At 40.9% G+C, this 16,012-nt stretch overlaps 1 protein-coding gene across 1 annotated transcript in view; it reads left to right on the top strand.

The window, feature by feature from the left end:
* The window catches only part of LOC121281504 (multiple epidermal growth factor-like domains protein 9), a 328,993-nt gene that overhangs the window by 81,768 nt on the left and 231,213 nt on the right, over positions 1-16,012 (top strand). The window contains exon 2 of the mRNA XM_041194448.1: positions 11,389-11,590. Coding sequence (XP_041050382.1) covers positions 11,389-11,590 — 202 coding nt within the window. The remainder of the gene's footprint in view (positions 1-11,388; positions 11,591-16,012) is intronic.

The raw sequence follows: 16,012 nt of genomic DNA, 5'->3' as shown, positions 1-16,012 counted from the left end.
GCAAATAAAAATAAAATAAAATTTTTTAAATTCAATTAATAACTTGTCCCTGCCCATGTGACAGAGTCACATGAGGGGACATGTTTTATAACATTTTATAGACCTTTATTTTTTATTTTGAAAACTGCTCATCACCCTGAGGCAGCTCTGTGCCTCAGGGAGATTTTGAAGCGCTCACTCGCGCAGAAGCACAAAGTTTGTGTAAGCCTTCCCCCCCCACCCCGGCCACATAGACAGTGCTGAGCGCTGCTGCTCACGTGTGACGCTGGGCGGGCCTTAATTGGCTCGCCAGCATGAAATCGCGGTCCGGCCCCGATCGTGGGCGGCGGTCAGCTTCCCAACCGCTGCCGCCAAGCCTGCCCGACAAGAGAAAAATCCTCCCCCATGTGTCTGCTGCCCTTGCCCTTTTAGATAGTAGTGGTCGTGGGTTTGGTAGGTACTGTCTCAGAATGCTTGATGAGTTCCTGAAGTGCACCTTGTAGATGGTACAGAGTGCTGCCACTGTCTGGTGGTGGGGGAGGGAGTGAATGTTTGTGGATGAGGTCCTAAGCAGATGGGCTGCTTTGTCCTGGTTGGTGTCAAGGTTCTTGAGTGTTGTTGGAGCTGCACTCATCCAGGCAAGTGGACTTGCCTCCTGACTTGTGCTTTGTGGATGGTGGACAGGCTTTGGGGAGTCAGGAGGTGAGTAACTGGCTGCAGGATTCCTAGCCTCTGACCTGCTCTTGTAGCCACAGTATTTATATGGCTAGTCCAGTTCAGTTTCTGGTCAATGGTAACCCCCATGATGTTGATAGTAGGGATTCGGCAATGGTAATACCATTAAATGTCAAGGGGTGATGGTTAGGTTTTCTTTTGTTGGAGATGGTCATTGCCTGGCACTATTGTGGTGCAAATGTTACTTGCCACTTGTCAGCCCAAGCCTGGATATTGCCCAGGTCTTCCTGCATTTGGACATGGACTGCTTCACTAATGTCTGGCCCAGGTGATATCGTTGGGGCCTGTTCTGCCATTTTAACTTGAGGCCTGTGTGGGTAGCACATTTATGGTTTCATCTGCTTGGCCAAACCTGCCGGGATCCACACATAAAGGTAAAATAAATGAATTCAGTCTAAAGAGGCCTGAGGATCCATTAAGACCAAACGTTATGGACTAGATTTTGTGCCAGGGATCGATTCTATGTGTCAAAGAATTTTTTTTCATTAACGGGATCTCGGTTTTGCTGGCTGGGCCAGCATTTATTGCCCGCCCCTAGTTGCTCATGAGAAGGTGGTGGAGAGCTGCCTTCTTGAACCACTACAGTGCATGTGGTGTAGGTACACCCACAGTGCTGTTAGGAAGGAGTTCCAGGATTTTGACCCAGCATCAGTGAAGGAATGGTGTTTTATTTCCAAGTCAGGATGATGAATAAATTGGAGGGGAACTTCCAGATGGTGGTGTTCCCATCTGTCTGCTGCCCTTGACCTTCTAGATGGTAGTGGCTTTGGGTTTGGAAGATGCTGTCGAAGGAGCCTTGAATGCCCAAAATGGAGGCACTACCCCTGCTCCCTAGAACCCGCAAAGAGTGGGAAGTGGCCCTTAATTGGCCATTTTAGTATCTTTGTTGGGGTCCAGGCAGGAGACTCATCCCATTGAGTCTAATAATTCCCCAGTCGGTCTCATGTCTTCAGCTGCTCTCATACACTGAATACACTTTCTCAGTCTTGTTCCTCTACCCTGGCTGTCTGTGGATTGTTAAAAATTAAAGACTAATTTCTGTAGTGATTGAACTTTTCTTTAAGGCATGTTTCAACTGCTTCCTGTGAGTGTATCTAATTTATCAATGTTCACAGTGTCCATGTCTTCCCACTTTGTCCCTGTACAATGATCTCCATTTCCTTTTCTGACCAAATCCCGGAAGCAGATAAGGACCAGGCACAGAAGGATGTAATGATGGCCATGGAGAACCTGCACACCTGAAAAGAAAATATTCACAGAAACTCACCTTTTCTGGCCTGGCAGATGATTGCTCCAGCCACATGGACCTCAAATTAAAATGGCAGAGCTGGCCCTGAATACACCATCTGAGCCTGACACTCAGAATTAAAGAGGACCCCGCTGGCTTCAGGTGGTATCATTGCTGCCTGCAGTTCAAAATTCCTGTCAGGGTGGGAAAACAGAGTGGGAAAGTTCCTTGCTCTATTTTAACTTTCCCCACCTTGTCTCTTCGCTACACGTCATGAAACGCGATGCAGAAAGCCTCCAGAGGAAAAATATAATTATTAAAAGTGACTCATGTGAAATACATATCTACATGAACAATTATTTTTAGTTGCTAAGTTGTACTTATGCACTTCAATAAAATGTTATGGAAATTTTAGCTCAGTGAATTAGTTCAATTAATTATGGATACAGTCTCAGATTATTATTTCTGAGATTGATGTTTACAGATACATTCAGTGTAAAATGTTGATGCCTAGCATACTTTTTATCCTTTCTTATTGCTAAGAACAGCCTTAGAGGTTCAACATGGCGTCTGCTCTGCATGCACAATTCTGCAGCAAGTCATGCCAGATGACGTAAAGGTCAGGCTGTTAGTTTCCCTGCAGTGTGTATCTGACCGAAGCATGCATATGCAGAATTGGTAAATTTGATGCTAGCACTGCCATTTTGGAGTTGAACATTCCAGCTAATACTCTGAGCAACTAACCCATGGCTGAACACATGATCAGCAGCAGGAAGGATCGCCCCCACCATTGTTTTTTAAAAGGTTCATCATACTTTCAGCTTAGTTGCTGATTAATTTATTTTGGCTGTTGCTACAATCATACAAGTGTTTTGTGCTTTCTGGAGCTCTTTATCGTTAGTAAAGTGTACAGGGAGTGCTGCAGCAGACTTTGCTGTGTTCAAGGCTTCTTCACAAGCCTGTTGTTTCCAGACCTGGGTGCATTAATTAAGCCATTACCTTTGGAATTCAGCATGACTTGGAGAATGAGGAAAGGGCATGAAGAGTAGGACAAGCTGCTAAAAGAGGGAGGAGGGAGAGAAGGGCTCTCAGCAGGTGACCATATCCAGCCAGGCTGTTCAGGCAACAATTCTCCCATGTGAACCTCAGCGAGGAACATTGTGAGATGTTTGCACTTCAGTAAGGATGTCTTCATTGAATTCTGTTGCAACCTCATAGTAGGACAAGGATCACATTTATCAATAGCTGTGAAGGTGATTGTGACCACGGACTTTTCTGCGTTGAGTTCCTTCCAAATTGGAGATGGAGATGTTTGCACCATCTCATAATTTGCTGCCCACTGTTGCATAATGGAGGTCACTGAGTCTCTCTATTCAAGCAGAGCTGACTACATTTCATTCTCTTGTCAGGAAGCAGGCACTGGGATTTGCAAAGATTGTGGGCTTCCCCATGACTGTCAGTGGTGCATATTAACCCTGAGATGGACTACAACCAAGAGAGACCCCTCAACAGCAAGGGGGTGTATAACCACATGTAATGGATCATGCAGGTCTTTGGAGGAGCAGTACAAGGCAGAGTGGGTGTCAAGGTTTGTACTGGTCTGCTGTGTGCAGCACAATGTTGCCATCTTGAGGGGCAGCAAGTGATATGGTGAGTAGCTCCGGAGCAGGCGGAGATGCAGGAGGGGGAAGACAGGGGGATGTTGGAGGAAGGAAGGAGGCAACTAACACAGCCCCTTTCTGACCAAATGGTCCATGATCAACTCCTTGATTGCGATGTCAGTAAATGCAGCCTCAATAACCCATTCACCTTACCTTCTGTCTGACACTATCACAGCATCTGCTTAGCAAAAATAAAAGCTAATACAAACTAAACACTCCAGACCAACTTTCTAAATCAAAGTATGCCACATTTCATAGCAACATCAGCTCATTCTTGGGTAGTCCCTTAATACTGATCTTCCGTGTTCCTTTACTTCTCTATGTTCTCCAACACAGTGTTACCCCAGTGGGCTCAGCATGACTGGTGGATAACTGCTGACTTTCAGTGGAGGAGACTGCAGATGGCCTTGGAGGATGACCTCAAGCAGCTCTGGACTTAGCTGACCTGGCTTTGGACTGCACTGCCTTAGCTTCAGTGGCAGCAGTCTGGTTGGTTGGCTGTCAGGCAACAACAAGAGCACTGATAGGTAGCAATGGAGCGAGTATAACCCCATCTCCCTGAGGGAGTTTACTAGACTTGTGCTGCATGGAGTCACTGAAGTCTCTTGAGGTGGCACCTCAAGGATCCTAGTAATCTGTTGGAGGGTGATTGCTGGACTGCTGTGAGAGCCTGGAAACTTCTTTGGACACTGGTATCTACAGCCATGAGGAAGGAATCTGAGCTTACAAGACAGCAAACAAAGATCTCATGACCTCAGTCTGAGCTACTGCAGCACCCAGGCATTGGGTAGCTTCTGAAATAAAAAGAGAAAGCGCTGGAAAAACTCAACAGGTCTGTCAGCATCTGTAGAGAGATGTAGAAAGATGAAGAAATGAGTTCCGAAGAATATTGGACTTGAAACGTTAACTCTGTTTCTCTCTCCACAGATGCTTCCAGACCTGCTGAGTTTTTCCAGCACTTTCTGTTTTTATTTCAGGTCTCCAGCAACCGCAGTATTTTGCTTGTATATTATCGGGTAGCTTCTACTTAAGCTGCAAGCTAAGATGAAACTTTGGCCATCAGATGCTGCATCATGGATGGCTCTCCAAGTGTGCTAATGGAGTTGGCCACCACTTCCATGTTGGATGGCATAAGCTCCAAGCCCTGTTCAAAGCCTTGTGCAAAGTTGGTGCTGAATTGCTCCATATTCCTTGACATTACAGGGAGGCTTTTTGACCTACTATTGCACCAAGTATTTTATTGAACATATCCACCAGTCTTCTTTTGCAGCCTACCCCAGTGAAGTGCACACCTGAATGCTCTGCAGCAGAAGTCGTGTGCAAATTCCGCACCCACCCGCCCGCTCCCCTCCACCAGCCCGCACCCCTCTGCCCCCTCCCCCACTCCAAGCTGGCCTTTGTGCTACCCTTATTCCCTGCCCTGATTGCAGGCCTGGTGTCTCATCACCTTTCTATCCGATTTCTAACATATCCTCTAAATTATGCATATTGTCAGTATCTGAGTTGATGGCTGCAAGTTGCGATGTTTTTTTTTTCTTCTTCATTGTCTGTTCTTCTACAACTACCTGACCAAGTGGCAGCTCTTGGATATCTGAAAGGAGAAAGACATAAAGATAGGGCCGTGATGAGGAGAAGGGGGAAAGGAAAAGCTGTACATTTACACCATCTACAGCTTCTAAATCAGATATGATTGTGCGACGAGGAGGAAGTGGGATTTGAGGAGGAGGATTAGAGTGTGAATGTGTAGCTGTGCCTGTCCTGCGTTGGACAGCACCTGCAGTTTCTGTTGTGCACTACCTTTTATTACAAGAAACAGCCAAGTGTATCAGTGCCTATGGTGCTATGTGTTGGGTGAATTATTTGTCATGTTTGTACAGCTGGCAGTGTATGCAAGCTGCAAGATATGGTTGTAAACTCACAGCAGTATTATGTGCCTGAAGGTGAGGTAAAGCAATAAATGTTAGATATGAGTCTTGATTGGTGTTGTTGGTAGGCAAGTGAAGGGGTTGGTGGTACATTGACCAGTGTCTGAGGCTAGTGGTGCAGTTGGTAGGATGCAGCATTTGGAGCTATATTACTGACCTTGACCACTCATGAGGTCTTTGAACTTTTTTTGGAACTGCATCCAGCTCCTCGGGGCTTGGTGCCTGGCATTGACTGCCATGGCTATCTGGTCCCACTGCCTTTTGAAAGTTGTCTGGGGATCTCTGGTCCTCTGAATGGATCACATCTCTCTTGAACTCTTCAACCAAGGCCTCTACTGCGCTTCTTGGAGCTGCTCTCTCCACTGTTCCAATTCTTCTGTCTTTCCCAGGGTACATTCATCCCTGGAATAATTTCCAAAACCTGCTTCAGCAATGACAGATCTCCACTTTAAGGAACACAGGTTGGCTTTAAGTTGTGCAGGCTAGCTTGAACTCATGCTAGCCTCTCAAGGTTTTGGGCCCCCTGCTGAGGTTTGCAGCCACTTGGCAGTGCGGTTAGTGCTGGAATGGTGTACTTTAGCAAGCAGAACAATGTTGGTGTGCTATCTGCATTGGAAACAAAAGGTGCAGGTGAATCCCACATTGTGATCCTCATACCCGTGTCCAGGGGCTTTTGAATTTAGCCCCGTTAGACTATTTTGTAAAGTAACAGAGCTAATCCAAGTGCAAAAATGACCCATGTTATCTGAAATCATAAAATGCTACAAGGATTTGGTAACGAAAGGCTTAAATAGTCAGTGGAAGCAGATTAATTGGTATAAGTTTTAAAAGCTCAACAAATTGAAAACTTTACATTGATAAAATCCTCGAAGCTTGTAGCATGTCAGCCAGAGTGAAATATCAGGGGGTGCAGAAGGTACTTGAGCGTTCTGGTTCAAATTGAAACCTTTCCAATTATCCCATGTTTTAAATTCATGAGATTCTGACAGAGTCAAAAGTTCCAATTTGAGCCTGAGACTCATTTCCCAGAATCAAAGGATTAAAACAATTCAAAACTTAAATCTTAATTGAAATAAAGTAAATTGAAGCAGGCTATGGTGCTGCTGAAATGACTTCACATTAATCGGAACTAATTAAAGAATTAACAGCAAAATAGAAAATGCAGTGGAGACACAGCTTGATGGCGTTTTGCTGCTGTCCATTAGCTAGGCTATAGACTAGGAATATTTGGAATTAGATCACAGCATGCTGGCATTCGCAAACAGGCTTATCAAATGATATTAAGGACATAGCTGTATTGCCACTTCTGCATCACTGTGAATTCCTATTTCCCTACAGCAGAAAGTTAATGGTTATTACCCTAGCGTCTCTTTCTGAGTCAACTGATTGAAATAGTGTGAAAACTCCTTGGGTGAGCCATTATGCAGTGACGCATCTTGACATCACAATAAGGATGTGCGATGTCACACTTGGTTTGAAAACTATGCAAAGGTATATCTTGAACTTTAAGTGCTTTGTGAATTTGGAAGTGAATTAAATGTTTTGAGAGTGCAAGCCATTACTGTCCTTGCTCTAACAATGTCATAAATAATGGCTGGGAGCAGAAATACAAGTTCACTGGTGCAAGTGCTGAGCTTTCTCCTGTTAAACTTGCAGTCCAACAAAATGAATCAGAGTCTGCCAGATACAGTCTTCCCAAAGCTGGAATAATTTCATATTCTGTAAGAATTAGGAACTGAATATATGTCAATCGATGGAAAATTATTAGAATTGAAGGAGCACTTCAAGATGGGGAGATGATGGTGTAGTGGTAATGTCACTGGACTAGTAATCTAAAGGCATAAGCTAATGCCCTGGGGATAGTGGTTCAAATCCCACCACAGCAGCTGGTGGAATTTAAATTCAATCAATAAATCTGGAATTGAATGATAATCTCAGTAATGGTGAACTAAGACAACTATCATTGATTGTTCTAAAAAACCATTCACTAATGTTCTTCAGGGAAGGAAATCTGTCATCCCTACCTGGTCAGGCCTACATGTGACTCCAGACTCACAGCAATGTGGTTGTCTCTGAAATGGCCTAGCAAGCCACTCAGTTCAAGGGCAATTAGGGATGGACAATAAATGCTAGCCTTACCATTGATGCTCACCTCCCATGAAAGAATTTTTAAAAAGTCATTATTTTTGATGCAAACAAAAAAATATATGTTTGATTGTGCAAAGATTTTATAGGCTTCAAATGATGGCAAAAACACAAACTGAAGTGAAAATGGCTTGATATACCTGGACTTCTTGAAGTGGCCTTTCTTGGTGGCTAAGCCTGGAAAAAAACTGATATTCTATGAAAATAAACTGCTACAGAGAATTATAAGAAATTCAGTTGGTGGGGGTGGGGTGGCAGGCGGAGGGGGGAGGCAGTACTAAAACAAGGGAAACCAGTTGTTAAAATAAATCAGAAATAAGCATCTGGTGTAGCTTTTGTGTTACTTTGTTTTAAATTCCAATTTGCTGAGACACAACTGCTTTTCAATATTTTCTTATACCCTTTGCATTTAAACTCATTAAGAACTCTGTGCAGAATAAATGATTTTTTCCTCTCTATGACAACAATAAGCACTTCCCAGCTTATGACAGTTCAGATATAACACCTCCAACTTGATTTCACAACATCAAAACAGGAGTCATTTAATATCGCTATGAATTTGGAATCTAATACATGTCAGCCGATGAGAAATCATTAGTATTGAGGGATCGATTCACTATTTGTGATACAAACATAAAAGGAAGTGTTTGGTTGTGGAAAGATTTTATGTGTTTTTTTTCTTACGTAGGCTTTATTGGAATTTTTGCCAGCTGCTGCTTTCCTTGTCTGCAAATTGACTTTTCCTGGACTTTGGTGTTTTGTAATTGTTATCTATTTCATGGCATGACCAGTTCTTAAATTATAAAATGATACAGTGCGGCAAGAGGCCATTTGGTTCATTGTACCTCTTTCAAAGAGCTGTATAATTAGTGCCACTCCCATGCTTTCTCCCCATCATCCTGTAAATATTTTCCCTTATTGATTCAACTCCCTCTTGAAAGTTACTATTGAACCTGCTTCTACCACCCTTTCAGGTAGTGTTTTGCAGATATAACTACTTGCTGGATAAAAGAAGTGTTTCCTTGGCTAGGATTTTACATCCTGCCGCAGCGTGTTTCCCCCCCGGCCGATGCAGCGAGCCATTTAAACCTCTATTCAGTTCGGCGGGACCATAATATCCTGCCTGGTGGGAGAGGCTGTAAAATACTGGCCCTTATTGTTGCTGCTGGTTCTTTTGTCAATCACCTTGAATCTGTGTCTTCTAATCCTTCTAGCCATTGGAAATAATTTCTCCTTACTTTATCAAAACGGTTCATGCTTTCAAATACTTCTATCAAATATCTTCTTTACTGTAAGGAGAACAACCCCAGTTTCTCAGTCTCTCTCCATAACTGAAGTCCCTCATTCCTGGGGCCATTCTAGTAAAATCTCACTGCACCCTCTCCAAAGCCTCGATATCCTTCTTAAACTGTGGTGTCCAGAATTGGACACAATACTCCAGCTGAGGCCTAACTATTATGTTATAAACTTTTATAAAGGCTTAACATAATGTTCTTACTTTTACTCCACACCTCTGTTAATAAAGCCCAGAGATGTTTTTTGATCAGCCTTCTCAACTGTTTCGCCCCATTGAAAAGATATGTGTGCATGCATCCCCAACTCTCTCTGTTCCTGCACCTCTTTTAAAATTGTAGTTTCGTTTATATTACCTCTGCTCTGTGCTCTGACCAAAATGCATCACTTCGTACTTCACTGCATTAAATTTCATCAGCCACATGTCTAACCATTTCACCAGTCAATGTCCTTCATAAGCCTGTTGCAATTCTCCTTATTGTTTACTGCATTTCTGACTCTCATGTCATCTGCAAGCGTTGAAATTATGGACTTTATACCCAAGTCCAGGCCATCCATGTTGCCGCAACCCCTTTAGTCCCATGGGCTTTAATGTTGTCAACAAGTCTTGTGCTATATTGATTCATAAAATTGAAGGATAGAATATGAACTCAAAGATAACCCTCAAAAGCCTTTTGTAGATTGTCAGTCTTTTGTAGATTGTCAGGTTTAGAATCCTCGGAAAAATAATTCAACGTAATTTTGAATTCAAAATTACTTACTGGAAGCATTCTTTCATTTCAGTACTGTGAACATTGATTGCTGCATAAAAGTAATTTATAAAAGCAATAAACCTGATTTAATATTTATGCCTTAGCACAAAATGGTTTGGAGTTGAGAATAGTTTCCTTCTATTCAATGTGATACTGGCTTATTTATAAATGGATTACAAGTCTAATATTTTGTAATGCTGAATACCTCTTAGGACCTAACATGCTGAAGGAAGGACTGAAACCTTTTGTCATTTATAATACTGGACAAGGAGACAACACCAAAGCATCCTAGCCTGGATTCTAAGAATTGCTTTGTTGCTGCTAAAAATTAATCCACGTCACAGTAACATCAATATTGTGAGACCACAGCAGTAAGAGGATAAAGCATCTTTATTTCAAAACTAAAACAATTATTTACATTTTGGAAATTTCTAACAGCCCATTTTAAACCTGTCAGGCCTAAATGTAAACAATTGGTAACACAAATAGAATGTCCCAAAAGGTGACATTGTGCAGGTGAATGAAATGTTTGATTGTATAGATTGAGAAAGAAGGAATCAAAAGAGTCACAGGATTTTCATCTCTGCCCGATTACTGGATAGTTCTTCTCACACTTAATATTTTGCCCACTTTCCTGGCCCAACTTGCATTCCTCCACATTGCAAACTCACTGTTTCTTCCCAACTATTCGAAATACATATGCACATATAATTTGGAGTGAGAAAAGGCTCTCAATCGGCTCATCACAAAAACTCCTTCTAATGGACAATGTGCAGATCATGCTATTATGATCCCTTAATTCCTGAGGGAAGTGAATGTCACAATTTAAACTTTCAAAATGCTCAAACTCCTCAAACCTGAAAAGAAATTTATAAAAATTATAGGATATGAGTTTTAATTTCAAACTAATTTATTTGGCATTAGCCAGTTTCATTTTAGGTCTGATAGTAATCCTGCTTTTAACAGGGACCACAGTGCCATAACAGTATTTGATTACAAAATTCTACAATGAGCTTTTTTTTCTGCTCAAGGCTTACTAATTTTAGGCTAATATGTCCTCTAGTTTGCAATTATAATTTCAAGAAGTTAAATAACCTTATACCCACGGCCCTCTCTCAATCCAATTAACAGATGTCCATACCTCAGCATTTCATACTCTATTAACATTGGGTCTGCCTTAAGTTTTTTGTCAAATTACTTTCTCTTCTCCCTGAAAATATGGAGAAGTTAAGAATAGTCAACAGAAAATTGAAATTTATTCTGAATTTCCCACTGGAATAATCAATCATGCAATCATCACAAAGCCAGTATAACCTAAACCTCACTATTCACTAATTTTCTGATCAAATGATAGAAGTTATGTCTGGCAGGGATGGTCGATCTGTCAGTGTTTCTCTCCACGCTCCTTTCCTGAGACAGACTGCTTGCTCATATTAAGGAGCTCTATCTAATAGTCTGGCCAAACTCACTCCACAGCAGCAGGAAGGATACACTGACAACTCGCAAAAGTAACATATAACTGTGACAATCTACTACTGGGCATATTCAGAACATTTCCTTTCCCAGATAATTATTTGTTTTGCAGCAGCTTATTCTCAGTGATTCTTTTATTGCATGATGTCTTTAACAGATAGCACATTTGACAAATTCTTTTTTTTTCTCCATCACAGAGTATAAATGTAACTGCAGTATTGTTGGAAGCATCAATGAATCTCTGTGTAACACATCATCAGGGCAATGTGATTGTCTACCTGGATACTTCGGTCTACAATGCAGTGACTGTGCAGAAGGGTTTTACCGCAGCACCATTAATGGACAGTGCACTCTGTGTGGATGTAATGACACAGGAGCAGCAAACTCCCAATGTGACAGGTAAGCACATTATATTTTAAGCACTGCAACAGTCGAAGGGGCAGTAATTGTGTCAATCAATTGAAAACACTGAATTCTCAGGAGAGACAAGCCAGTTACTTAGATAAAAGCTGTAGGAAAATGGAAAATAGCAACATTGTGAATAGTTCCTCCCAACTCCCCACTGGGGATTGCGAGATGAGATTTTGGGGTCGCAAGCTTTGATGCAGTGATGGTTGGTGTGGAGCTCGAACTGAATGCTAACAGCTGCAAAGCCCCTTTAAATCCTCACTTTTTTTTCGAATGATGGGCATGAGCTAACAGGCAGATCTTCGAGGCCTGATTGCTGCTGTTGCTGCAAAAAAAGAATCCTGTGTTCGTTCATTTAAAAAAAAACCCTGCAGTTTAAATGATTCCCACCATGCTGAAACTTCTCTCTCCTCCCCCGCTGAGGAGCTAAACTCTCCTTGTTCCCGCTCAGGAGCTAAACCACACCCTTCCCCCACCCACTCAACAAATAATCCCCCTCACTCTACCACCAGCTCAGGAACTAAAACACCCCCTCCCCAGGGCCACATGAAGTCTGGGGCATTAAAAAGGGGTCACATCAGTAAAAAAAATTGGGAAACACTGATCTAGAAGGGCAAGGCCAGCAGATGCATGGGAGCACCATAACGTTCAAGTTTCCCTTTAATTCACACACCATCTTGACTTAAACACGTATCACAGTTTCTTCATCGTCCCTCGGTCAAAAAACTTGGAACTCCCTACCTAAGTAGAAGCAATTTCAGTACAGGGACTGCAGTGGTTCAAGAAGAAGGCCCACTGCCACCTCCTCAAGGAGTCACTGGATAGTCATCAGCAGCAGGGTTGAAGGCTCTTATATTTCACTTCCTGCCAAGTTCACTGTTGAACCCGTAACTGAAGCAGCTAAGTACATGGTGGAAATTGCAACCTTCTTGCTTTCTATTTCTTAATTAACAACTTAGCCATCAAATGAACCATTAGATGCTATTTAACAAATGTTTCAGGGTGTATCTGTTATAAGGTTAGAATTTGCCTCAGTTTTAAAAAGTAGATAGCTCCTTCTTTTCGATCAACATTGAGAAGATTAAAGCTATTATCTTTGGCTTCTATTGTAAACTCTGGCTTATCTGTATTCTAACTTAATCTCCTTGCCTTGATTCTGTAACCCTTAACACTATTGCCTAACAAAAAAATTATCAATCTCAGTTTTGAAATTTTTAATTGGCTTAGTGTTAGAAGCCTGCCTGGGGAAGAGAGTTCCAGATCTCCCCTGCTCTTTGCGTTTCTTGATATCATCTTTGAACAATCTGGCTCTAATTTTAAGGTTCTCAACTTTGCCACCAGAGGAGATATTTTCTTTCTACCTCTGACAGTGAAGTCTTTAGAAATGTACTGATGACTCTATAAAGGATGCTACAAAACTGAGCCACTGTATACTGTAAGACTTACTAACTGCCAGACTTGCTGTAACCTGCCTGCAGTTGCTTTGGATGGTAGAGATTTTCACTGCATAGAAATGACAGCACAGGAGGTGGCTATTTGGCCTATTGTAACTGTGCTGTGACTAACGCTTCAACCGAAGATCTAATTTAGTCTCATTTTCCTGCCATTTCCCTCTATTCTGTTCTACTTTTCTTTTTCAAATATTGATCTAATTCTACCTTCTAAGTGTTATAAATCCTTCCCCATGAGCCACTTGTGTTAAAGTGTTCCACATTCTAACAGCTCTCCACGAAAAATGTTTTCTTATCTTGCCCCTGGTGATAATCCCTAGTCTATGCTGCATATTACTAACCACCAATGGAAACAATATTTCATTCTCTAATCTTAGGAAATCTTTTATCATTTTGGAAAACTCCATTAGACGCCACCTCCAACCATCCATATTCAGCGAAAAAAGTATTATTTTGAGTTTTCCTCCAAAATTATATCCTTTCGTTTTTGGTATCACAGCGGCCAATCTGGAGCCTTTCTCATGGATCCAATGTTTCACCACACATAATGGAGTACCTAGGACTGTAAATAACACTCAGCTGTGGCCTCACCAGTGTCTTGAACAAATTCAATGTCAATTCCTTGTTTTTAAATTTGATGCTTTGATGTATAATTTTTTTTTTGGAAAAGAAAATGCTGGACCCACTCAAAATGCTACCTGATCTGCTGAATATTTCCACCGTTTTCGGTTTACATTGCAGATTTGTAGCATCTGGAGTGTTTTGCTTCTGTCTTAGTGTATACAATTTTTATACCTATAGCCCTCGAGAGAGATAGATATTGTCACCATTAGAACTCCCCATACCTTCACACTATTAAAGATCTTACCATATAGGTTATATTTCCTCCTTAACCCCAAAATATACTACAGGTACTTTTTCTCTGGACTGCATCTTTCTTCTATGAGTCCACTTTGCTAACCTATGTCTCGCTGAAATCTCCTTAGTTCTTCTGCATAGTTTTCCATAATTACGTGGAATGAGCAAACTTTAACATCATTCCTCTTGTGTCTGTCCCTAAATTATTTATATAAATAAGAAGTAAAGTTGAAGTAGGTCTTAACAAGTATCCCTGATTGCATTTGCATCAGTACAACAAACAGTAACTACATTTATATTGCACTTTTAGCATAGTCTAAATGTCCAAGTACTGCCATCCCACCAACCTGAAAAAAACATCCATTTTCCTCTTCTCTTAGCTTCATTCCTTTTTCCATTCCTCTATCCATATGATTAGTTTATATTTAATAGCATGTGCCTGAATTCTTGCAGCAGGTCTCCTAAATAGCATCTTATCTAATGTCTTTTGAAACTCCATTAACAGCCACCACATGCCTTTTATCTGTACACCCTGTGGTTTCCTAAGAAGAAATGTGATTAAATAAGTTGAGCGCTCCCAGCCACTTACAAAATTATAATGACTGTTACTTATCAGTGCACACCTCCTTAAATGCTCAGTAATGTCGTCTTCTATCAAGGATTCTTACCCAAAGCTTGAGTCAATGTGGTAGAAAAGTATGTGCTTTTTTTGTGTCCGGCATTATATCCCAGGCTAGTATAACAGGGAATATATTCTTGCTAGTTACTGTGTATGTGTACAGGGCCGTGCATATTTTCCATATTGGTGTTTGATTGATATTTACTATTCTCTCCTGTGATTTATGTGGCTGTACTGTAGCTTTTCACAATCTATCTGTCTTGGCAGTTTTAATTATCTTCATCTTATAACACAGGTGCATTGTGTTTCTTTGCCTAGCAAAATGTCCTTGCTATGATCTTCTCAACTCATTGCGTTTGTTCATCCATTTATCATGTTTTACCAAAATAGAATGCTGACCTTATCATCAGGGGATTGTAAGTCTTGGAACAAGGAAATCTGGTACCACCCATTCAGAATGCTCCCTTTATTCAGACATAAAATCAAAAAGTATGTAGTTCATGTTTAATTATCATTTACAGTACATCATGAGACAATCTGTTCCACTGAAATTACCCTGTTAAATGAACAATCAACTTTCAAAATGTCAGGTGCTGTACCTTTTGTGGGGATGCATTTCCTGGGTAATGAAAATGGATTTTTACTTTGTGAAATACCTCAATATAAATATATTGAATGCATCTGCAGTTCGAGCGTTTTAAAGCTCAGTATCATATTTGTCCAATTTATATTGCCACCATTATGAGTTGTACCCCACATTGAATGTGTTAATATTTTGTACTATATAAAGGAAATTGTCTACTTCAAGGTGAAAAAGGTTAGATACTATGCTGGGAACCTCCTGCATGCAAAAGGCAGTACAGTATATTTTTCTTGTCAGAATTGTGAATATTAATAACAAATCATATCTTACACAAATGGAAGAGGTCATAATGGTAACATCTTAACACTTTAGTTAGTGCTGAGACTGATATACTTAGGTTTTGAATGGCCATATACTTATATGGCCATTTGACCTCTTCAGTTCCTTCTCTTACACTGTAAAGATACAAGGCCCCACACTTACTTCCATTTTCACGTCTCTCTCACTCTTGAAATATACATACATTCATGTTATTTTAGGGGAATTCCTATTTAAAGATGCCTGTAAAATTTAGTGGCTTACAAAAAAAATCCCTCTGCTTGTTAACCCCTTGCTTTGAATCCTTATTAGGTTCTCCAATTTTATCATTAAGCCAATGACATTGCTGTTATTTTGTACAGTACGTTATGTGTGGGATGTCAATAGCAAATGACCACGTTGTGCATCACACCTCTAAAGTATCATAACAAGAAAGATTGAATGAAAGAGTGCAAGAACTTTTAATTTGCCATTACTTGAGAAATGGAAATACTGCACTAAAAACAAAGTTTATCCTGTGAGCCCAATATGGTAGTAATCTCTTTTCAAAAGAACTGTGAATTCTGCTCTAAGCATATTTCTTC

The sequence above is a fragment of the Carcharodon carcharias genome, chromosome 8 (assembly GCF_017639515.1).
Source record: "Carcharodon carcharias isolate sCarCar2 chromosome 8, sCarCar2.pri, whole genome shotgun sequence".
Classification (NCBI taxonomy): domain Eukaryota; kingdom Metazoa; phylum Chordata; class Chondrichthyes; order Lamniformes; family Lamnidae; genus Carcharodon; species Carcharodon carcharias.
This window is presented reverse-complemented; position numbering and strand designations above follow the sequence as displayed.